The following is a 25,104-nucleotide window of genomic DNA, read 5'->3' as shown; positions in this document are numbered from 1 at the left end:
CAGAATCTTTTCCGGTTGCTGTTTTCTCTCTTGATCCGTGCAGTACATTAGTTTTCAAAGTAGGGCCTGCATATTTCAAACTTGTGGCCTGGTGGTTGGTTCTGTATAAGCAGTCATGCCTCACCATTGATGAGAACGAGACCAGGCACACTGCTTTCTCCGAAGCAGAGAGTGTGGGGGTTTTGCTGGGTGGAGGTAGCCTTGAGATTGGTTCGTTTTGCCATTTCTTGGTTCTGAAGGGAAACCATGATGTGGTCATGCCAAGCTCAGTGTAAGAAAGAGAGGGAGGTGCCTTGGAGCTGAGGTCCCTCCCACTCCCAAAGAAAGTGCAGCTGTGCGTCTTTAATATGCACGGCAGGAGATTTCAGCAGCCCGATGATATATAGTGCATTAATGTTGAAAAGATAAACACATTTGGAGAGCCCAGGAAGGGCCTTGTGTTTTTATGTTGGCAGAATGCTTCCTAATGAATAAGGATGTGCTGCTGGCTGCCCAGAGCCAGATGGCGGCTTTTCTAATTTTAGTTGGGTACAGATGCTTAATTCTCTGGTTTTACCTTCCAGAACCTTTGAGATGCTGCATCACTTTCCCTGTAATATTTTATCTGTAGTGCTTGGCCAGAAACCGCCTGTCGTCGTCTCAATGACTTCTTTGCTCTGCGTGGGTCCCAGTGCTGCTGGGTTTGACAGTCACTTCACCTGAAATCATCCAGCTCCTAAATGCGGGAAAAGGTGGAAATTGTGGATGTGTTCCCACTAGAGTCTTAACATTTGTTGTGGAGGTGATTAGACTTGTGTTTGACGTCAGTCTACTGAAAAATTGATAGGTATCCGGGTGAGTGATTTTACTCATTTTGGAGCAGTGAAATTAATTATAAAACCCGCATAAAGTCTCAGGTTCCGTTTTAGTTCCATTTTAGTTCCATTTTAGTCCATAAAAGCAACTCTCCTCATGCTTGACCAAACATCAAAACAACTTTTAAACTCTTACTTGTTGCACGTCAGGGAGGTCTAAACATGGGCCGTGTTAAAATTTTTTCCATGTATAGATGTAAATACCCTGTGGCTTATCTTCCATTTTTGTTGTTTTTATCTTTAAGTTGATGTATTTTTCAGAGTAAATGATTGATATTTGTTCAAATTCTGACTTTTTAAAGATAAACTAATTTCCACAAGTTTTCCATGGCCCCTTCAGATGATCTTTTTTAAAGAGAAGGAAAAGAAAGAGGATAAACCTCTTTAATCATGGCCATATCACCCTGTCCCTCCAATGGGCAGGCATTAAACAGCATTTAGGTTTCTAAGTCATTGGTGGCCGCCACCACTGCTGCTGAAATTAGAACAATTACGTGGCTGTCCCCTGAGCCCTGCCTGGCATCCCTGTGAGGAGGCAGGACTCTTGTTTCTGGTCACAGGGCAGAAAGGCCCTGTGAGTGTGTGTTCTCAGTTCACCTGCCAAATAAGTAGACAAGACCTTCTAATATTATAAGATTCACTAAGTTACCAAAAATCAATAAATGATGTTCTTCTAGAACATGTAAAGGTCTTAAAAAAAAAAAAAACACTTTATACTTTAAAAGTAGCTAAGTATACTTTTTTTTTTGGCCATACTTCGCAGCCTGTGGGATCTTACTTCCCTGACCAGCGATAGACCCCGGGCCCTTGGCAGTGAGAGTGCCAAGTCCTAACCACTGGACCACCAGGGAATTCCCTAAGTGTACTTTTTTAAAGAATAAATAAATTTTTGGCTAGAATCGCAGTTTCTGATTTGTTTTTCTATTCTCACCAGGAAACTTAAATTTTACTTTTCTATGTATTTTTAAATCACTTAAATATCTAGAGATTAAACACTTCCCTAGTTGCCTTTCTCTGTGTTCTGAGAGAAAACACAAATAATAACCACTTATAAAGAAAAGCATATGGCATATAATATTAATGATTTTCCCCCAGTTTGTGGTATGATTCATCTTAACATGGTCCCTGAAGAGATGGGGTTTGTTCTTTGCTCTGAAACTGGAAATGTAATTAATTGGTATTGGATTTCTGGAGCGCAGGCAAATGGGGGAAGGGACCAGATGGGACTGCTCGAGCAGGAGGGAGGGGACCCTAGGAGAGAGATGACAGGGCATCCTTGGACAGTCACTCCAGTCAAAGCTTTGCATTTGTAAAGCTGGGCTGTTTAAAAGATCAGAGCTATTTCATGGTATTTTTGTCTTTTGGGAAGTGAGGAAGAAAAGGACAGAATTACTGTTTGCATTGTTATTCTCTTAGGTCATATTCTTTATCTAAAAAGAATAACCTTAATGGTCAAAGTGCAGGAGGAAGAAATGGAAGTCAGGGCATGGGGGAGAAATCTTTTTATAGGCTCTGAAAATTAAATTTTATCATCTCTTTTTTCGATTTAAGAGTTCCATCTGTAATAATGAGATTTCATAAGGTTCTGATCATTTGAAATTCCGGGATGATCTTTCAGTAAACTGTTGAGTTTACTGAAGGGTATTTTTGTAACAGAATATATTTTTATGGTTAATGGTTGCAAAATATAGAAAAGTAAATATAATTTGTGACCGCTGAGAAAACTGCCTAATTTAAAAATATTAAATAGTATGTTTTAGTATAGTAATGCTGCTCTTTCTTACAGAAGTATAAATATATCTAAGGATTTAAGCTTATTTATATCTGGGACATAAAAATAGCATACTCATTCCTGAAATGCTCCATCAAAATACCAATATATGTCCGGTTAACATAACAGTATATCTCAAAGGAGTTCTTTTCTTCCTCCTATTTAATTTCAAAGCCCAAATGAACATTGTACAGAGGTAGTACTTCATGAAAAGTACCCAAGTGATATAAATTCATGGCCAGTTTAATTTAGATTCCAATTACATTGGTAAAGCCATATTTCTGGGTATTTTCTATCACTTCATATTATTGATATTCTAATACTGAGAAATAGCCGAAGCACAAATCTAATACAGAATCGAATAATAGATGACAAATTGGCAGGAAAATGCATATATACAAACACTTAGTGAGGACAGGCGTTGAAGGGCCCTAAATTCTTCACCCTGTTTTCTTATTTATTTACTCTGTGAGTAGTGAACATTTCCCAGTCTCTTAAATATATGAATAGTGTTGTATAAATATTGAACATTTAAAAAGTTCTCTTGCAAATAATCAATGGTCTCATCTGGAGTTTTCTTTCCAGCACACGTTCCACAATTTCAGATTGACCTTGGGAAACATTTTTCTTGTTTTCATTTTGAGTCAGATTCCTAGAATTCCAGTTTAGACAATCTTTTTGCCATTATTCCATAACACTGGTTTCAAAGGCCAGGCTGAGATTTGCTCGGGGAAGGATGCCACACGTCCACGGCTTTTGCCATGTGCTCACGAATCCTGCAGAATCCAGTTCGACTACCGTGGATGTGAAGTGTTTTCAGCCATGTCCAGCCTTTTTTATCCCTTCCGTGAGCTTAGTTAGTTCCTCACCGTTCAGCCCTCACTTCTCATTTGGCTCAGCGGTCTGTGCTTTGCCCCTGCAGCTGGACGTAAGCTCTCAGCCCACGAGGATCCTTCACTCCCTCTGCACCACAAACATGAGTGAGACACACAGCAGGACATCCAGACACGTGGACAGTGTAACTGGGCGATTTCCCCATGCCAGCCCCGCATTCTCTGTGACTGCTCGTTAGCTGCCGCTTTTCTCCTTGTGAAGATTTTTCAGTTGAATGTTATAAAGAGGAAAAAAGGACATGTTTTATTATTACAGTTTTTCAGGATGATAATTATTTCTGTCCAGGCTTTACAGTAGAGCCCAAACACATGTTTTATCCCCTCTAAGTCATCTCTTACATTAAATTTTAGGCCCTTGCCCTAAATTATACCTGATCTGTAGATTCCTAAAGATGAAAGAAAATGCTATGCAGATACAATCTCATTCTTCATATTTTCTTTTTCTTTTTCTTTTTTTTTTTTTTTTGGCCGCGCCATGCAGCATGCGGAACTTCCCCACCCAGGGATCAAACCCACACCCCCTGCATTGGGAGCGCGGAGTCCTAACCACTGGGCCACCAGGGAAGTCCCTCATTCTTACTTTCCGATAAAAGTCAAAAATTCAGTGCCTGAACACATCGCTAGAATATTTAGAATACCCTGACCTGAAAGTTTATCAGTGTTTAGGAACCTGCATGATGGAGTTTTCCAAGTTTGAATCTTTTTAATTCCACAAAATATTAATTAATGAATTCAGGAAACTTTGGGGTCTTCAGAATGATGATCAGATCCTCAAACTGCCAACATCTCACAAAGCATATTGATTGTCTTTTAAAGACTTGGGAAATATAAATACGACACAAGAATGTAATGTATAGCTCAAGGAGTATGGCCAATATTTTATAATAACTTTAAGTGGAGTGTAATCTATAAAAATATTGAATCACTGTTGTACACCTGAAAGTGATATAATATTGTAAATCAACTATACTTTAATTTTTTTTAAGAAAGGACTCAGAAATGGGTTATACAAACAAACATTGTTATTCTGTATTTATTTTGCCATAAAATGAGGCATTAATATAGACGCCACAGAAAACCATAATTTATTACTATTGTGATATCAGAATCTCATATGACAAATAGCCTAATGTTTTCCGGTGATCAGTGATAGGTATGGGGCTGCCTTTGTGATTAGCTTTTGCCTCCTGTCTCACTCTGCCTCACCTTAATCTAAATTAAGTCCATTCTTTTTTAAAAATCTTACTTATTTTTGGCCGCATTGGGTCTTTGTTGCTGCGTGCGGACTTTCTGTAGTTGCAGCGAGTGGGGGCTACTCTTCGTTGCGGTGCGCGGGCTTCTCATTGCAGTGGCTTGTCTTTGTTGCGGAGCACGGGCTCTAGGCACGCAGGCTTCAGTAGTTGTGGCTCGCGGGCTCTAGAGCTCAGGCTCAGTAGTTGTGGCGCAGAGGCTTAGTTGCTCCGCGGCATGTGGGATCTTCCCGGGCCAGGGCTCGAACCCGTGTCCCCTGCATTGGCAGGCGGATCCTTAAACACTGTGCCACCAGGGAAGTCCCAGTCCTTTCTTTAAGAAGAATAACACCACCTGTTGTAACAGTGGAAGGATTGGAAGGACCTGGGAGCCTGCAAGAATCTGAGATGCCTTGAAAGTTAATGACTGAGGCAAGGCAAGATGATTCATCATTTAAGCCCAGTTCTCCTCAGGAGACCCTTTCCCCATATTGCTGACCCCTGCACCTGGAGGGCCAGTGGGCCTGAAGGGGAAAATCAGTTCCTTTCCCCACCACCATCGATTCTAGTTGCCCCTGCATTCCCGGGGGTCAGTGCCAGCAGTGGGTCTGGTCTCATCAGTCAGCAACCAAATATTCAGTGAACACGTACTCTGACGTAGGGATGGTGCTGGCCACTGGGGATACACCAAGGATACTCCTGGTGGGGATAGTATACTATTTCCTGGGCTGGGGTTCTCACTGCAGGAGGGGAGGAGAAATGATACCTTCCAAGAAGATGTAGCAGAATCTTGTGCGAAGAAGGCCTTTCAGTCTGCAGATCTGATAGACCTTCCCTGGGGAGGTCTTCTCAGGCACACCATCCCGCTTTGAGGGTCACTGCTGCCACCGAAGATGCTGATGGGAGCACGGTGCCCCTGTGAATGGTTGGGAGGCCAAGGAAAGGCTGAGAATTACTCAGACTGCAGGGTGTTAGCACATGGTTCCTACACCCCGAATGCCACAACACCGCAGACAAAGAGTAAATAAATGAGAATGCAGTAGGACCGTGTACATTTATAATATCTGTTACATGGGTATTAAGATTCAGTATTAAGGAAACTCAGGGATCCTTAGGCCTGAAGCCTGCACAGACCCCCGACAGTGCAGGGCTGTTAAACTAGAGGAAGAGTAGACGAAGCAGCAGCTGATGGTGCCAGTCCTGTCCCCGGACTCGTGTGGGAAAGTGAGCAGACACTGAAATCTACAGCCTTACAGAGTGACTAGCAGGAGCGGGGGTCGGGGTGTGGGAGTCTGCCCCACGTGCGTTTACTTGGTGGTGAGAAAGATTCTGGGAAGATGGGGCGGGGGGAGAGGATGGGGAGAACATGTGCAGTAATTGTCTGAAGAACCTGAGGTGCTGCCTGCCTCAGTTAAGACTGGCTGAGGAACTGGGCTGAGACCAAGCCAGCAGATAAGGTAAGGGACCTACAGTCAAGAGCTAGGGAGGGCAGCAAGGAAAGAAATGAAGTGAGGCCTAACAGATCCTCACGTGCCGAGTTATAAAGGCTATCAGACGAGTTACATCTCTATTTATAGCTGGTCACAATTCTTCAGATCTAAGCAGGTGAATCAGGAACGTCGCAGAGTCATTGAGAAAACAGATACTCTCTGCTTCTAAATTCTGCATTTGGAACTAAGTAAGGGAGAGCTAATAAATGACATATATACACTACTATGCATAAAATAGATAGCTAATGAGAATGTACTGCATAGCGCAGGGAACTCTACTCAGTGCTCTGTGGTGACCTAAAAGGGAAGGAAATCCAAAAAAGAGGGGAGATATGTATACTTACAGCTGATTCACTTTGCTGTACAGCAGAAACTAACACAACATTGTAAAGCAACTATACTCCAATTTAAAAAAAAACAGACAGATAGGGGGACTTCCCTGGTGGTCCAGCAGTTAAGACTTCGCGCTCCCAATGAAGGGGGCCCAGGTTCGATCCCTGGTCCGGGAACTAGATCCCGCATGCCACAACGAAGATCCCGCATGCCGCAGCTAAGACCCAGAGCAGCTAAATAAATAAATAAATAATGTTTTTAAATAAAAATGAATTTTAAAAATTAAAAAAAGATTTTTTTAAAAAAGACAGCTATGCTAGTAGTAAGTTACATCTGTAAACTCCTTTCTGGTTTTTAAAGTGTGTTTTACATATCATCCCATTTACTCCTGTCACAGGCCGTGATGCGAGAAGGCAGGTACTAAGGCCTTAAAAAGTTGAAATGACGTGCTCTGACTTGTACTAAGTGGCTGAGCTTAGACTTGAACTACACAGGCCTTCTTCCCTTTTCCACTGGTAAATATGCATGTGGACGTTTTCCATCAGGGAGCGGCAAGATTCGGAGGGCCTGTGTAATTCCTAACTACTTTCTAGGTTCCCAGGTACAAATTAAACGTTACAGGTTTTCAAAATACTGTGTAAAATCTTCTGTTATGAAGAAAAAGGAAGCCGAGTCTACTAAGTTCATGAAAGCAAGTTGACTCTGAGTACTAAATTGATTTACAGTTTTCTTTACTTGCATTTAATTACAGTGATAACATGCAGTGTAAACAAGGATATAATTTATTCAGGACAAATAACTGACACATTGTTTTGTGTCATTTCCTAGCAAGTTGTTGGGATGTATCTGTTGTGCCTTAAACTTTTCTTGGTGTTCTTGAAATAACCCGTTTGCATATATATATTGATGACTGTGCATCTGTTTCCTCCGTGAGACTTTTCCGTGATGGAATGTCTTCCCAGGCCTCGTGGGGAGACGTTTTAGTCCACACCTCTGGACTAGGTAGAAGGGCATCCGTTGAAATTCTCCGAGTGCTTGATAGGGTGCCGCTTTCTCTGCCTTACCTCGTCAAGCACCTTCCACCAGACAGGGGCCAGTCTTTCTGGTTACTTTAAATGTGAAGGCGACAAGAGGTGGGACAGTACGAGAGCCAGGGGAGTGTCACGTGGGAAGAGCCACAGTGGTCAGGACGCGTTTTTATTCCTTCTTCAAATGCATCTTTGATTTCTTTCCCGAAGCCTGAACAACAGTCCCCGGGTCGTCCCAGCTCGGGGGATCTCTGCAGGCGGCACTAATTGTGCTGCAGTATAGCGCAGTTTTGCAATCTAGAAAAAAAATGCTTGTCAGGGACTGGCATGAAACCCCTAAACTCATTTTATCGGCAGCATGAAAGGAGCTGAGCCACAGGTTCTGGAGGGGAAAAGTTAATGTTCCGGCTCCGGCTTCCAGCAGTTTCTCCTGTGCAGTGGTGGTGGGGATGTACTCTAACTTTTTTATAGCTGGCTCTGACCCCACTGGAGATTTTTGAAATCATTACAATAAAAATGTTTCTGTGTCACTCTGTCCTTGAAATAGCACTGCCGTTGAATTCACACTTGTGTTTGTTGCAGAGAAAGCAGCAGCCGCCAACATAGATGAAGTGCAGAAGTCAGACGTGTCATCCACCGGGCAGGGTGTCATCGACAAGGATGCACTAGGGCCTATGATGCTTGAGGTAGTGCACCCTCGTTTTGGTTCTGTATTTTACAATGTTGTTTATCCATTATCCCGTTTAATTTTCAAGTGAATGTAATTTAAGGAGAATCCACACTTAATTTTCACTCTTAAAGTCGAAGTACTGCTGACCTCTTGAGCTTCCTATTAATACTATGTATCTAGTTTTACTCCAGATTCCAGGTTATGTATGTTTCAAATTGATAACACAGAATTAAATTAAGTGGATTAGAATACAAATTTGACCAACTTTAACTGTCAGTTGAGCATTCATTTTGGAAAACCATGTTCACAAGTCCTGTTAAATTCTGTGATATTGTTGTGGTTTGAAACGTTCCCAGAATTCTTAGATTTTCATATATGCATGTACATATGCCTATATATACAGGTTAAAGTTTGAGGACCAAAAGGAGGTTTACTTGGGACTTCCCCGGCAGTCCACTGGTTAAGACTCTGCGCTTCCACTGCAGGGGACACAGGTTCCATCCCTGGTCAGGGAACTAAGGTCCCGCGTGCCCCATGGTGCAGCCAAAGATTTTTTTAAAAAGGAGGTTTATGCTTTTTATTTATGTTACTTCAACTAGTTTATTGATTTCATAAAGACGAAAATTGAAGGAATAGGCAGAACTCGTAAGTGTAATGGTTTGTCGTAACTGCCTTTTCTTTATCAACTTTAGGAAGTTTTATGACCGGACTACTATCTAGAATTTGTAAAGTCCCGCTTTCTTATTTTACTAACCGGTACAGTATTAAACACCAAGTCCTTTGCTGTACCTCTTCCAGAATTAAAATTTAAGATGTAGGCTACGGTAAGATCAGGGAAAAAATGTCAGTGAATATATAACAAGAAGCAGAGGAGCCCTGAGACATAAATTATGTCAGTTCTCAGGATAATTTACTGTGCTGATGATATGATGAGATTGAAAATTACCACATGGCCAGAAGCTCTGCAGCATTGCCACTGTAGAAGCACTTAACTTGCAGCAGCTGCACGTATATAAGAAATTAGGATTTTTAAAGCAGAGATAACCAATAATTGCCCCCTTTTTTTCGGTTGGTGCATAAGATGATTTTTATTTTTAGAAAATCTAATTCTGTGAAAATCTACCATATAATCGGAGGAGGGTGGGGGGACACAGAAGAAATGTAAAGCTTGTCTGACCCGGTCTTTGTATTTAGAAGTGACAGAATTCATTCCTTGGGTCGGACCTTGCTGGCCAAAAGACTTTAAATGACCCGACATTGGCCCTTGCGTATATCTCTTCTATCACTGGCTTGAAAACATTTAACAACAATTTTTAGAGAAAAAGCAAAAACACACTTAACCTGATTTTCCAGAATTCACAAGGCAGTGGAAGGCCAGAGAGTGCTACTTCCCACTTGGTTCTTAGAAGCAGATGAGAAAACTCTTAACTAGGTGGACTGTTTATTTAGAATTAGATGAAGGAACTAGAAACAAAATTCATTTGGAAATGATGGTAATCTAAATTTTTACCATTAGGAAATGCCCGTATATCTGTGCTTATTCCTTATATGGGGGAAAATTAAAGTAGGGTGGAAACTCTTGGGAAGATTTTTGAGGCTTCTAAAAAGAAATGCTTGCAGTAACCACAAGGCTATGACTCAAGCCTTTTGAGAGTAAGTTCACTAATTGCAGAAATGAGATTGCTAGATATCAGTGGATCTTATCTCGTAAGATCAAATAAATCCACATTTTCACTGTTTCAAAATAGTCTTCTGAGAATTCAGTGCATTGAGCAAGCACCTGTTCAGCAGGACTTCAGTGCTAAATGTGTGAGAGGTAACACTTTGAATCTAGAGACTTAAGGTTTGAATTTGCATCTTTATCCCTGTTTGCATGTAATAATCTAAACGGAGAAAACTTGTCCTCGTTGAGCCGTTCTAGGCATAGATGCACACTCATGCTTACATCATGGCATAGTGGTTGCTAGGCAACAAAACTAAATGTCAGCTTTTTTCATCAGAGCATATCATAGTGAGCTTTAAAAAAACAAACAGTTTTATAAGATGAAAGAATTTCATCTTTCAGTTATATTATGCCACAGTCAGTCTTTTTAGCATGGTACAAAGCAGCAGGAAACTACATGCACTTCCAAAAGTGAACAGTAGGTAATATAATTATGACAATCCCTGTTGAATGTGTATTTAAGCAGTGAGTTTAAAAGGACATTTGGTATATAACTAATCAACTGACTTCCTGTCCTACACACACACACCGGTTCATACACACGCTCACACACGCACACACACACACAAGGTTTCCAACAGTTGATGCCAGCCTATCGTGGAAGGCTGTTTACACATAGTCTTGCTTTGCCCTGCATATTGTTTATACCATTGGGAAAACCTGACTGAACATTTAAGAAAAACTTAAAACCAAATGGTGTTTTTTTTAAATATATATTTTTAAGAGCTTTTCATTGGTGCCTTATGGTCAGTTCTAATTTGAGAGAGCGCTTAGTTTTGTCATGAAAATAGAATTAAAGATGGAATATATTCAAAGAAAGCTCACAAAATAGGAGCCTGCTAAATAATAACTTAAGGAAAAAACAAACTAGAGGAAAAGTAAACACTTTATGTCCCATTCATACACTTCGTTATACTGGTGTGCCCATGTAACATTCGTGTTAAAATAGTAGTAAATGCACAGCATGAAGAAACTGGCATGCACTGTGTGGTCCACGTGGTCCTGGTCCGAGCACTGCCTGATCAGCAACAAGCCTTTTCTGGTCCTGATCACTCCCCTGATCCATGAAACAGCTCTGACAAGTGAGGATCGAAAAGAAAAAGGAGGAGGAACCAAGAGAAACTCACTGAGCTCCTGGCCTTTGCATCACCCAGGCAACCATGATAGGAAGATGGGCTGGGTAAATACTGGAGAACACTGTGCTGAGTGGTGGTTGAAAGCATGGGCTTTGGAGTCACATCCACCTGGATTTGCAACCCAGCTGACTAGTTGCAAGAGCTTGGGCGAATCCCTTAACCTCTTTGAGTCTCAGTTTTTTTCCTCCTCTGTGAATTGGAAAAGGGAAAACATTCCTTCCAGAATTGTAAATATTAAAGCGACACTGTGTGTTTAAGGCTCAGTAAACACGTCTGTATCTATTATTATCCTCTTTATTTCCTGAAATGATCCTAGGTCCTTCACCTCCTTCCCTAATCTGTTTTGGAATGACAGCAAAGTGAGCTATGCACCCATCACAGGAAAAGTGCTACTGCTATCTGGGTGATTTAGGAGCCTGCATCTTGACAACTTGGAGAACAAGTAATAGAGCCAGGCGTGATTAGTTAACTTTCCAGTCCTCACTGTTAGAAACCTAAACCTCAAGGCCCTGTGTAGTCTCAGGGCAGTGCCGGCTGTATCTCAGCCTGAGGTCCCTAGGAAGACTAGTTTGTCACATCAGACACACACCTCCCAGACCCTTTCCCCATTTACACCAAACAATAAAGGATTGGCGTTCCTTAAAAGGTCTCAGATCACCTTCGATTCTTTTCGCTTAAGCCTTGGAAGCTTTAAAGGTAGTAAAATTTTGATTTTTTTCCTTGGCGCTTATCCTTAAACTGAGGGAAAATTATTAATGACCTCTCCTTCCCATTGTATTCCATGAGGAACTGTACAAAAAAATGACTCCGTATTGGATCACTAGCAGAAAAGTAGTTCTCGGCCCTATGGAGTACATCAGTCTCATTTGGAAAATGCAGATAAATGCCTGTATACTTTTACGTGGCAGTAGTTATCTCCTGATTAATTAACAAAGTGAGTGTTTGTCATTTAGTTTGTGACAAGAAACCCTGATGTAGGCTCTCTCCCACTTACTAAGATGGACTCATTTCAGCAAGAGAAAATGTGTTAGTTGTTTCTGAATGATAGGAGTGGAGCAAGAGAGATCACTCTTCTCCCCACACGTGAATTATGTCTCCCTTAAAGGGGCCGCTCCCTTCCTAGCAGTCGGATGTGATTTTATGCTGCCTCCTTTCTAACATAATTTGTGCCTCTTCCCTTAGGCCCTTGATGGGTTCTTCTTTGTAGTGAACCTGGAAGGCAACGTTGTGTTTGTTTCAGAGAATGTGACACAGTACCTAAGGTATAACCAGGAAGAGCTGATGAACAAAAGCGTATATAGCATCCTGCATGTTGGGGACCACACTGAATTCGTCAAAAACCTGCTGCCAAAGTCCATAGGTAAATGAGTGTCTTCTGGGTCTCTCCTCAGCCCCTGCCCACATGCACAGTGTCTTGGCTAGAGGGCAGAAAACAGAACTGTATTCTGTCCGCTGGGGATAAGAGTAACTGGGTAATTTTTTAGGGATGCTTGTGTTAACTGTGTAAGCTTCGAGGTCATGCAGAAAAGGACATCTGTAGATACTGGTCTTGAATGAATGATCGTTTTGACCCTATATTTCAAGTAAGTAAAAATAAATGCGGATGGAGAGTAGGCACATGGCAACTGTTTTCATGGGATTTATTTGGTTGTTTTTTAAGAAGCTGCCGATTGCCTCCCACCCAATCCAGTGCCTGTAGGCTCTGCTTTGTCCTTTTCTTCCGTGACAACCTAAGACGCAGAAGGTCACGAGGAGCTTGAGATTCAGTTTATTTTGAGTCCTGCTGGTGAAGGGTATGATGTGGGTGTATACGACATTCTAAAAATAAAATGCTGAGGAACAAGTGGCGTGTGGAGGTTCGAATGCTCCCAGCCTCGGAGCCCGAAATGGGCTCTGGGGCTTCACTCGCACCGCCCCTCCACACCGCTCCCTGCTTCCTCTTCCTGTCTTCCTCATCTCGACCTGGAGATGCTATCCGAGAGTGTCCGTGATTCCGAAGGGCCATACTTTAAAGCAGGTGATTCACAGCATGGGCCCACCTCAGTGGCTGCTCTGGAGCATTGCTGTTCCCACTTACTAGGTGGCTCTTTTTTTATATTCTCACTTTAGCTGATGATGCTGAGAACGTCTTCATGGGTAAAAAGAAGTGCATATTTTAGTAGAGAATAAGGTCAAGTCCTGAGTTAGCAAGTATTTCTGTTCCTTTTCTTAAACCTGTTTATGCTGGCTGGTCTCATTGTTACCACGGTAAATAGGAAAAGGTCCTTTCACATTTCATTGTGGCTAGCTTTTCTTTAATAGCACAACCCTTTGTTCAAAGTGACTGCAACAGTAATACAAAGTCTATGACTGCTCGTGTGAGGTCCTTCCATTATATTCTCTAGTAAATGAACAAGAAAATGGGATGTCTTATTTCAAGTAACTAGTATTTTCAAATCTCTTCAGTAATTTTATGACTTCCTCAGAAGACCTATACTTATTAGTTCACTATTATTAATTCACTTGTCTAAAGAGCTCTTTGCCTTACTTTATATTGTACTTTTTTATACTTTCAAATTACGTATTAACCTGAGTTAGTAAGAACTTTTTTCTTTGATTACTCTATGTGGTCTTCATTATGTAAATAAGCTTTTAAGAATGCTGATGGTAAAATACACTTCTCAAATGTCTGTATAAAGCTAGCTATGGTTCCTCCTTGTAAAACAGTCTCCTGTAGTTCACTTGATATTTCCTTTTTCTCTCTAGGGTTTGTTTCCTTCTTTCTGCCTCTACAGCCCAGTGCTTGTGGGGTTAGCATTGTGTTCACCTAGGTGTCCTTTTAAGCGTTTTCTAACTAGTGACTTTTTGAGAGTGCATTTGCTTGTCTTAATGACTGGCCCTTTTTTCTGATTCCCCTCTTTCATCGTCCTGCTGGTCCTAATATCTTTTATTTTTATTTTTTTTCTAATATCTTTTAGGTAAAACACAAGCGACAGTAAAGAAAAGGGCACCAAAGTGAGAAGTAGGGTCGGTTCTGACTCCAGCTCTTCTAGAAGCTGAATATTTCTTTGCACATCAGTTTTCTCGCCTGTAGATGAGGAAGCTGATCTGGTGATCTGTAAACACCCTTAAATTCTCAAAATCAGTCATTATTTTATTTCTCTCTTTGATTTCTCTAATGCATCTCCCCCCCCAAAAAAAAGAGGGCTTTCTTCTCTTTCATCTTTTTCTTGAATTAATATATATGTTTCTAAGTATTGATACTAAAATAGAAGACATGTGAAGTAGTATTTCATTGAAAAGAAATAAATGACATTAGCAGTGTATCCTCAAGATCATCTCCGTCTTATGAAGAAATATGCATGAAGCAAAAAAAAAAAAAACTACAGCCAAGTTACAGAATATACAGTAAAATTTCAGTTAAGTTTTAGGAAAGAAAGGTCAGTAAGAAGAGGCAGTGTGGGATGCCTAGAGCAGTTGGTTAAGTACCTAAAGGATCTCAGCCTTAGAGCAGGAGTACATGTGGATGGGAGACATAGAGGCAGCCTGACCTTTTAGACAGGGTAGCAGGTGCAAAGATATCCACGTGGGACTGGGTATGGAAGGTGATGGTGCGGAGGCTTGTGCTGGGCAACATGAAAAATCTGGTTAGATGGGTAAGAGGGGGCTGGTCAGTAATCAGGGCCTGCACTTGAAGGGGAAGAGTCATGGTGAAGAGTGAGAAGTGTGTAAAAGACATTTGAAATTCCCAAGAATTAACCCAATAATTTTTCCCCTTTAGATTTTGAAATTACTTAGAAAAGTATAAGCACTATATGAAAGTAAGATAACCATATGTTTCCTACATCGTTTTGATAATTAGGCAGAAGCCAGTCTGACGCTAGTTTCTTTACACTGTCGGGTTGCTTTTGCCTTTTGCTCAGTGAACGGGGGAGCTTGGTCTGGCGAACCTCCCAGGCGGAACAGCCATACTTTCAATTGTCGGATGCTGGTAAAACCTTTACCTGATTCAGAAGAGGAAGGTCATGAAAACCAGGAAGCACATCAGAAATATGAAACTATGCAGTGCTTTGCTGTCTCTCAACCAAAGTCCATCAAAGAAGAAGGAGAAGGTAGGGGCCACATCTCTGGGATATGTTACATCATGTATTCCTGTGCTATTTCTTTCACACGTAATAATCTGAAATTAGAGGCCACACAAAGAAAAATGTAGAGGCAGTTTCTTTGTTCTTTTCACCTACTTAATAACTGAATTTATCACAAAAATTGTGAACTCTTTAAAACAGCACGATCCAGTAGAATTTGCTGTGATGATGGCAGTGTTATGTGTCTTCAGTGTCCAACACAGCCGCCACTAGTTACATGTGGCTACTGAGCATTTGAAATATCAGTAATGCAGTTGGGGACCAAATTGTCTATTTTATTAAGTTTTCATTTAAATAGCCCCATGTGGCCAGTAGCTACCCTGCTGGCGCACGTCCACTAGTGTTGAACCTCTCGGGGATCCTAGGCCCCTCTGAATGTCTACAGCAAGCTCCGAGCCACGCCCTAGAAAAACACGCATGGTACAAATAACATCTTTCGTATACTTCCAAGGGATGAATGGATTTCATATGGTTTGTCTATGGATGCTGCGTCCAGGATAGGAGAGGATGGAGACGGGAGTGGGGATTGGGAGAAGGGTTCCAAACTGTAAGCTCATAGGCTCTTCCCTTTCAAGAGATGCTGGTGTAGTGTCCACCTGCTACGCCCTCCGAGCTAGCCACTCCACACCGCTGAGTGTCACTGTCTGTGGCATGGGACAATGCTGAAGAGCGCGTTCTGCGTGTGTAGCAGAAGGGGAAGAGCCGAGAACTATCAGTCAGTGGAAACACTGTGGGCTTTGTAATCAGGCAGGCCAGCCCCTAAATCAGCCGCTTGCCAGCTCTGACTCTGGGCAGCCTTCTCGACCTCTGAACATCCGTGCACTCCCTTAACCAGTGAAGTCAATAATTCCAGTATCGCAGCGTAACAAGGATTAAGTGAACATGCCTGAACCATGGTTGGCATTCAATACTAGATATTTAATCCTCTTTTAAAAAAATATGTAAGTAATTTTTAATTTAAATGTTGTTGGAAAGGAGGTTAATAGAGCTGTCACAGATGATACATAGTTTTCAAAATGAAATTTTTACATAGATACGGAATGTCAAGCGATTTTATTCTCCTGTATGCAACAGAGTGAGTGTTGCTAACACATCCATCTGTGATAATATTCTAAAGACGTATTCTACAGCTGAGCTGACTTATAATTTTGTGCCATATATTTATTTAAACATCTTCGTACATTTAAAATCTGATTCCGAATGTTTCCACAGTGTAGCGTAAGAGTAGGGTTTCTGAGGCATGGTGCGCTCACGTTCGAATCCTGGCTTCCCCAAAGTTTTGTGTGATGTTGGGCAAGTTACTGAAACTCCGTGCTTTGGATTCTCCTCTGTTAAATGGAGATAAAGCTAGTAACTGCCTCCGAGTTGTTAAGAGGATTAGCTGAATCAGGAGCCTGTAAAGCAGCTGGAAGGGTGTCTGTCTCATAGTAAGTGCTCAAAAATTCAGCTTTTATTAATGTTGAGGACAAGGATTACATTTATTTTTGTGATACTATTACTGGATATATTTAAAGAACTTCTTTCCCGAATTTAAAGGTGAACAATCACAAATCAGCGGCATAAGATATGAAGAGACTTTTTAAATCGACCTTTTCCCCAGCATGTTTGAAGTTGAAAGGGCTTGCAGTGTGCTCTGCATGTTACAAGATAAAACACATCCTCCCTGTTCTCCAGAAGTGAACACAGATACATAAAACAGTTGAAGTGGGGTAAGGAATAAATGCTTAGAGCTGTGTGAGAACCTAGCCGTGGCCCAGACTCTGAACTTGGCACACACTGCGTTTTCTAGGATTTGTTCTCTGAATCTGAGTCTAGACGCTGTTTGTATACTTCGTTTTAAATTGCATATTGCCATTGTAGGAGCGTTGACATGGTTGGGTAGCAGGTATATCTAGTTTTCCTGTGTCTTGGTGAACCTAGAGCTCAAGGAGCAGGCCCTTGACAGAGTATCAGTGTTTAGTTTTCATCATTTGTGTGCTTCCCTTATGCATTCAGCTGGCTGCTACTATCAGCCAGTTAATAAGAAAGGCTTCCATTCTTTTCCACCACTGGGGACATGGTTGCAGGTGGTGGACTCTAGTGTGGTGGATGTGCTTTTATCACGTGTGTCGTGTGGCTTCAGCGGTTTATCCTCAGCCCCCCGAGCCCAGCCGCCCCCAGCTGCTTCCCACTTCAGGGGAGGAGCGGAGGTACATAGTGTTTCGTCGCTCTCTCCCTTATTGATCTACAAGGTTGTGCTGTCAGAAATGCATTTGATCTTGTCTGAAACACTAAAAAAGCCTGATTCGATAACCATCAATGTATGTGATTGAAGATTTGCAGTCCTGCCTGATTTGTGTGGCCAGAAGAGTCCCCATGAAGGAGAGACCAGTTCTTCCCTCATCAGAAAGTTTCACTACTCGCCAAGATCTCCAAGGTAAATTTTCTTGCCAAAGAAATCCTTCTAGAATACCTCCATGTTTGTAAATGCAAGGAACGGGTCTAGAAAATGATGAAGAAGCTGGTAGTAGTGGCTGCTGCTGGGGCAGAAGCGTGGAGGAGCTGGAGACGGGGGCAGCGGGGGGACACTTCTTTTCACTGTCTACCCTTTTGGTCCGTGCACTTGTGCTACCTATTCCAAATAAACAAATTTTTACCTTTTTAAGGTGTACTTATTTCTATAAAGAATAGATTAGTGCGTAGGTATAATGCTTGCTGTTATTTACTAGGCAAGATCACGTCCCTGGACACCAGCACCATGCGGGCAGCCATGAAGCCGGGCTGGGAGGACCTGGTGAGGAGGTGCATCCAGAAGTTCCACGCGCAGCACGAAGGGGAGTCTGTGTCTTATGCTAAGAGGCATCACCATGAAGGTAACCATCTCTAAATGGTACTTTTCTTGAAGTTCATCTTGCTAAATTCCTGCTTTTTTATGAGGGCTCTCTCGGAAACAGTGATTCCTGAATCCACCTCCGGGGACCTGGGTCTGGTGACTCTTTGGGTTCATACGTACTTGGCATCGTCTTGCCCAGAATTGTCGCCATCTGAAGGGAAATTGAATAGGAGAACCTGTAAGGCTAAGAGTGTGATGAAGTAAATTGAACTGGGCATGATGATCTCACAAAGACAGATGAAAGGAAAGGGAAAGAGATCATTGTCTCTGATGCCACGGCTTCTAGATGTGTAAAACAACGTACTGAGGTCCCCTCTAATAGCGAAAGAAATACCATCTGAATCATAAGGATGCTGTGGAAATAAGAGTGAAAGGAAATTTGCAGGAGCAGGTGAATTCCTGTTAGAGGCGACAGTGGGATCCCAAGCCCTCCTTCCAGATGACGACCACTGAAGACCGCCCAGATGTTTCTCGAAAGAGATGAAGTGACTTGTCTGAGGTCGCACAGTTAGTTAATAGGACACCTGGAACTGAACCCAAGACTCAGCCCTCCTTGAGCACCTGCCCTTTGCCTGGCATTGTCCCTCGTTCCGTGAGCCCCTTGATTGCCACAGCCCACCTAGGAAGTGGGCGTTTGACTCTTGTGCTGTCAGTGGGGAGCTGACACAGGTGACATGGCCTCGGAAGCCTTCAATTAGAAAGTGTCAGCTCCTGGGACTTCCCTGGTGGCACAGTGGTTAAGACTCTGCAGTCCCAATGCAGGGGACCCGGGTTCGATCCCTGGTCAGGGAACTAGATCCCACATGCATGCCGCAACTAAGAGTTTGCATGCCACAACTAAGGAGCCCGTGTGCTGCAAATAAGGAGCCCGTGTGCCGCAACTAAGGAGCCCATGAGCCGCAACTAAGCAGCCCACCTGCCACAACTAAGACCCAGTGCAACCAAATAAGTAAATAATTTTTTTTTTTTTTTTTTTAAAGTGTCAGCTCCAGAGCTGGATCTGAGGCCTGTCCTGGCCATCACTTCACCACCACGCTGCTCCCATGGTTCTTTCTGTAGCATCACTTTTTCTCAAGTACATTCTGGGTTTTTGTTAAGTTGGTGAGAACAAAGAAAAATTCTTTTCTTTAGCAGGACTCCATGGGGGAGGGAGACACTTTTTTTTTTTTTTTCCGGTACGCGGGCCTCTCACTGTTGTGGCCTCTCCCGTTACGGAGCCAAGGCTCTGGACGTGCAGGCTCAGCGGCCATGGCTCACGGGCCCAGCCGCTCTGCGGCATGTGGGATCTTCCCGGACCGGGGCAGGAACCCGTGTCCCCTGCATTGGCAGGCGGACTCCCAACCACTGCGCCACCAGGGAAGCCCAGGGAGAGACACTTTTTCCTTCTGGTCTTCTGACTCCCCTCTCGTGGACCCTGCATGTCCTGGCAGGGGCACTTGGTTATGGGCCTGGATTCTATGGGGGCCACGCTGCCTGTGAGGGACAGGGGCCCTATGCCTTATAACTCAGTTTGGCAAGTCGTCTGCATTTTTGCAGAAAGAATTTGTAACTCATTATTGAAGATCAAGTTTTAGTTGGTCATCTTCCATTTAACGTGCATCCATGACCTTGGCATTTACCAAGAGTGTTTGTATGTTTACACTTTATACTTTTAAGATTGATTATGAAAAAGTACAAGTCATGGTAAATGACCTCTCTCTCCATTCCCTTATTTTTCCCTCATCTTATTCATCCTGTTTATCTTCTTCATCCTTATTTCTTAGAAATAAATAAGCACATAATCCAACAATTTGTGTCTTCCAGCATTTTTCTGTTAAGTGGGAAAGAGTAAGAGGAAATAAAGATGCTACATTTGACAGAAATCAATAAGTAACCTGCCATTTCACTAGATCTGGTTTAAAATAAAAAGAATAGTAACAAAGAATATGAAATCTCCATCAGCAGCCGTGTTCAGTGTCCTTGGGCCCTGAGTAGCAATGCCCCACATTTAATCCTGTGGCTTCATGATTCCTTAGAAAAGGGTTTACCCAGATGTACTAGGCACTATGCTAGGTTTAAACAGATGGGACCCACTGCAAGGAAACGCTGCAGTGTATAAAATACATTTCATCCAAATGTGTGAAATAAGTCAGATTGAAGGTAATCATTTGCATTGAATAAAAGTCTGCTGGAAGGCTTTGTTTACATGGAGGAGCTTCCTGAATGCGTTCAGGGGCTTGCTGACACAAATCTACTCAGCAGAGGTGTTTGATATAGACCAAATGGAGATGGAAAATCTTGAGGGATCACAGCCAAGGTCGGATAAAATTCTGAAATTATAAGCCATCGGAAATATGGGTCCTATTATAAAAATGGTATTTATGCCACCTTTTAGTGGCATACTTAGTGTACAAAGCAAGGTACGTGTATGTACAGTGATTCATTTCCAGTACTGCCACTTCAGAGTAATCATGCAGCAGTTGGTGGCAGAAGGTAATACCTAAATACTGCATGTCCCTAAATACCTGGAACTGCAGGGGTGTTTGTCAGGGAAATTGCTCAAAGTGAAATTTTACCAAAAAATCTGAATCCGCATTGTGTGTCAGCACCTACCTCTGTCTGTCTGACTGTCTGTCTGTCTGTCTCTCTTTCTCTCTCTGTCTCTCATGGTAATTTTGTGGAATGGTGAATGTGATTGGCCGCTTTGGGACTAACTTAGCCCGCAAAATTTGTGCTGAGGATTATGTGGTAGAAAATGGTAGTCTTCTTAAAATGGTTTAGAAGGTAACTAAACTGTATGGCTCCTTTTTTTCTGAATTGAAGTGTTCTTTTTTAATATGCAGTATTTGACAGTTTTAAAATACAGTTGTTTTAAAGATAAATCTGAAATTTTAAGGGAAATTATTTTAACCTAGTGTTATATTTTCTGCTCTGGTCTTGAAAATGGAAACGCCTGACTCTTTATCCAGACATTAAACCAATTCCATGTCACTAAGATTTGTACTTTTATTATTTCAGTTTTCTATTTAGCCTTTTTTTCTCTGAAAAGATTCCTGTGATTGTTTATCTTTTACTTTCTGTTATCCTGACCACAGAAATAATACTTCTTACACACCGAGAAACAGAATTGGGGAATAGTAGTGTGAGATAATGGAGTAAACAGTACGTAACTTCAAGATGAATATTCGGAGAATATATTCAATGGCATAAGTTTTACTGTAACATTTACTACTGTATTAGTTTGAAGAGAAATTAAAGGCAAATTGTACCCTGTAGAGGTATCATGTTTATGCATTGCATTGTTTCCTGACATTTTAGACAAATCATTGTAAAGCTTGTTTTGAGTTAATAAGTTTACACTCTGTTTTGCCATGATACTGAAGATTTTAAAAAGAACGTAGTTTAAGGGTCCAAGCTTCATTTGTGGGGGGGGAGAAGAAACAGTATATTGAATTTATCGGTACTTTGAATGAAAGATAAACGTGCTTTTAAAAATGTATAATATTTCTAATGTCATGAAATATTACTTACAACTCTGTTTAACCTGCTGGTAGGAAAATAATACACTTAACGAAGTTTATTACTGTTATTATGTCTTGTCCGGCCCTCACCTTCTGATTTTGTTTCTAAATGTGCGTTCTGCTTCCTTGCTTGCCTGCAGTGCTGAGACAGGGATTGGCATTCAGTCAGATCTATCGTTTTTCCTTGTCCGACGGCACTCTCGTGGCTGCACAAACGAAGAGCAAGCTCATCCGTTCTCAGACTACTAACGAACCTCAGCTTGTGATATCTTTACATATGCTGCACAGGTAAGCCTTGTTCTGGGACACCACCTGCCCTTCCCAAGTCAGGAGGAAAGGTTCCAAAAGCAGGAAGTCATCCCAGAGCTTGTCAGGTTTGGTAGACATTTCTGTTGACCAAGCCCAGGCATGTAAAATATAAATTAAGTTAAAATTACATTGTTATTAACTGTTGGCTAAAAGACAACTCCCGATACTGAAATTCAAAGTAGGGCTACACTTTGAATTTTAGCCTTAATATTAGTGAATTTTATTTTATTTTATTTTATTTAGACCGTGCCACGTGGCTTGTGGGATCTTAGTTCCCCAACCAGGGATCGAACCTGGGCCCTCGGCAGTGAGACCGTAGAGTCCTAACCACTGGACTGCCAGGGAATTCCCAGTGCTAGTGAATCTTAACACCCAGCTGGAAGGACATAGACTAGCACTCACTTTGCTCTGACATGACTGACTACCTGTTACATCAGAGAAGAAAATTGATCATTTCCCAGCAGTGACACATGCAGGGCAGGAATATAGAATGACTTCTGCTCCTGTGTGTTTAAATCTAAAACTTTCAAATATACATATACTTAGAAGGAATACTTTAGATTATTATTCTCAGGTGTAAATTAACTTTTTGACATTAGACTTTAAATTGAAGGGTAGTGAACATTTCCGTAAAAAATAAAAGAAAGGAAACTTGAATGTTGATTTTAAGGTAAGTGTCATAACCATATAGTTTCAGAGCACAAATTTAGAGAAATGATTGTATTTCAAGTTATGTAAATATTTACATGTGTGCTACGTAAAACTTTATGAGGTGCTATCAGCAGATATCTAAAGTTGCTCTGGAGTTCTCTTTTGTTACATTTCTCAATTATTTTCTTATTGCGAATAAAAAAATCAAGCAGCCCTGTTTGCCAACTGTTAATAAATCCGACCTCAAACTGAAACAATTTGAAAGTGATTACAGATGTGCCACATTTCACCCCCCTAACTGAAAGCTGGTGTTTGACAATTTGTGAAACCTGTTTTGTTTGGATTTGTGAACACGCTTGGTAACTCACAAGTGACTGCCAAGCTGTAAATTAAAGCTCATAGGGCTTGGAAAATCATCCAGCTCAGCAAACCTGCTTTGAGACCAGGAGCGGAGTAGGGTTGCCTGCGAGTTGGGGAATGAGATCACAGACTCGGGACGATCTGCAGTTCCTTCCGTGTGGCTGAGAGGCTGTTGCTTTGCCTTCCAGGGGGACCCAGGCGGGGGATCTGTTAGACAGGTAATCTAATTCTAAACAGTTTTGGTAACTTTACTGGCTCTAAAACTTGCAGAGTTTCGAAGAGTTAGGGGCAAGTTTTTTTCCCTCTTAAGTTTACTCTTCATCTTGAGCCAAGTAGCACACATCAAGCTCCAGGCTCACAGATGGGTCTGTTGTTAGGAATTGTAATCTGGCAGATAATTGAAGGCAGCTATACTTGTTTGGGTCGTTTCTTTCAGACAGTACAAGCTCTCAGTTATTCGTGATAACGTACCGTTTAATGAGAAAGGTATGTTATGTAATTGGAAGCCCGCTAATGTCCTGTCTAGCACCTATGCTTTCAGTATGGTAGTAGTCAAATTTAAACACAACTTCCTCTGTAGAACCACAGATGTCTTAATGAGTGGACTGAAAAACATCCCTCTTGGTCCAAAGCACTGCGTGTTCGTTCTTGCCCATAATTGCAGATTGTTTCATCAAAGTATTATCCTTTCCTTCCGTGTCGTTCGTTCTTTTAAAGAAATGAGGCAACCTCATTTTCGAAAATTAATAACAACTTGCTCAGTATCTTCCCCTTTATCTTACATTTCTTTCCTCACCCTACAGAGAGCAGAATGTGTGTGTAATGAATCCGGATCTGACTGGACAAGCGATGGGAAAGCCATTGAATCCAATTAGCTCTAGCAGCCCTGCCCATCAGGCCATGTGCAGTGGGAACCCAGGTCAGGACATGACCCTAAGTAGCAATATAAATTTCCCCATGAACGGCCCAAAGGAACAAATGGGCATGCCCATGGGCAGGTTTGGTGGTTCCGGGGGAATGAACCACGTGTCGAGCATGCAGGCAACCACTCCTCAGGGTAGTAACTATGCACTCAAAATGAACAGCCCCTCACAAAGCAGCCCGGGCCTGAATCCAGGACAGCCCAGCTCCATGCTCTCACCGAGGCATCGCATGAGCCCTGGGGTGGCCGGAAGCCCTCGAATCCCCCCCAGTCAGTTTTCCCCCGCAGGAAGCTTGCATTCCCCCGTGGGAGTTTGCAGCAGCACAGGAAATAGCCATAGCTACACCAACAGTTCCCTCAACGCACTGCAGGCCCTCAGCGAGGGGCACGGGGTCTCACTGGGGTCGTCGCTGGCTTCACCGGACCTCAAAATGGGCAACTTGCAAAACTCCCCGGTGAATATGAATCCTCCCCCGCTCAGCAAGATGGGAAGCTTAGACTCCAAAGACTGTTTCGGACTTTACGGGGAGCCCTCGGAAGGTCCAGCCGGGCCAGCAGAGAGCAGCTGCCACCCGGGGGAGCAGAAGGATGCCGGCGAGGCCGGCCTGCCCCAGGCCGGGAGCGGCGAGAGGCCTGACGGGCAGGGCAGACTGCATGACGGCAAGGGGCAGACCAAACTCCTGCAGCTGCTAACCACCAAATCCGACCAGATGGAGCCTTCGCCCTTGCCTGGCGCTCTGTCGGACACCAACAAGGACTCCACAGGCAGCTTGCCTGGCTCTGGGTCGACGCACGGAACCTCGCTCAAGGAGAAGCATAAGATTTTGCACAGACTCCTGCAGGACAGCAGTTCCCCCGTGGACTTGGCGAAGCTGACAGCGGAAGCCACGGGCAAAGAGCTGAACCAGGAGGCCAGCAGCACAGCTCCTGGGTCCGAGGTGACTATTAAGCAGGAGCCAGTGAGCCCCAAGAAGAAAGAGAATGCACTGCTTCGCTACCTGCTCGATAAGGATGATACTAAAGACATCGGCTTACCAGAAATCACCCCCAAACTGGAGCGACTGGACAGTAAGACAGACCCTGCCAGTAACACGAAATTAATCACTATGAAAGCCGAGAAGGAGGAGATGAGCTTTGAGCCCAGTGACCAGGTAAGGTTTGTCATGTGTCCCCCCAAGTGTACTGATCCATAGCCATCAGGGATTTCTCCACAGGGGCCTTCTGAGACCTCAGGTGACT

At 42.6% G+C, this 25,104-nt stretch overlaps 1 protein-coding gene across 8 annotated transcripts in view; it reads left to right on the top strand.

The window, feature by feature from the left end:
* NCOA2 (nuclear receptor coactivator 2) overlaps positions 1–25,104 on the top strand; it is a 169,406-nt gene that overhangs the window by 103,602 nt on the left and 40,700 nt on the right. For 6 of the 8 annotated variants that reach the window (XM_024739024.1, XM_024739019.1, XM_024739023.1 and 3 more), the window contains exons 4-10: positions 8,181–8,284; positions 12,310–12,487; positions 15,030–15,218; positions 17,566–17,667; positions 17,960–18,103; positions 21,764–21,911; positions 23,747–25,016. In XM_024739024.1, the coding sequence (XP_024594792.1) occupies positions 8,181–8,284; positions 12,310–12,487; positions 15,030–15,218; positions 17,566–17,667; positions 17,960–18,103; positions 21,764–21,911; positions 23,747–25,016 (2,135 nt within the window). Of the gene's footprint in view, positions 1–8,180; positions 8,285–12,309; positions 12,488–15,029; positions 15,219–16,846; positions 16,961–17,565; positions 17,668–17,959; positions 18,104–21,763; positions 21,912–23,746; positions 25,017–25,104 lie in introns of those variants that run through there. The other 2 variants (XM_024739025.1, XM_024739026.1) reach the window with 2 other exon arrangements.

Source organism: Neophocaena asiaeorientalis, unplaced genomic scaffold (genome assembly GCF_003031525.2).
Source record: "Neophocaena asiaeorientalis asiaeorientalis breed wild unplaced genomic scaffold, Neophocaena_asiaeorientalis_V1.1 scaffold299, whole genome shotgun sequence".
Classification (NCBI taxonomy): Eukaryota; Metazoa; Chordata; class Mammalia; order Artiodactyla; family Phocoenidae; genus Neophocaena; species Neophocaena asiaeorientalis.
Note: the sequence above shows the minus strand (reverse complement) of the source record. Positions and strands in the feature narration are given on the sequence as shown.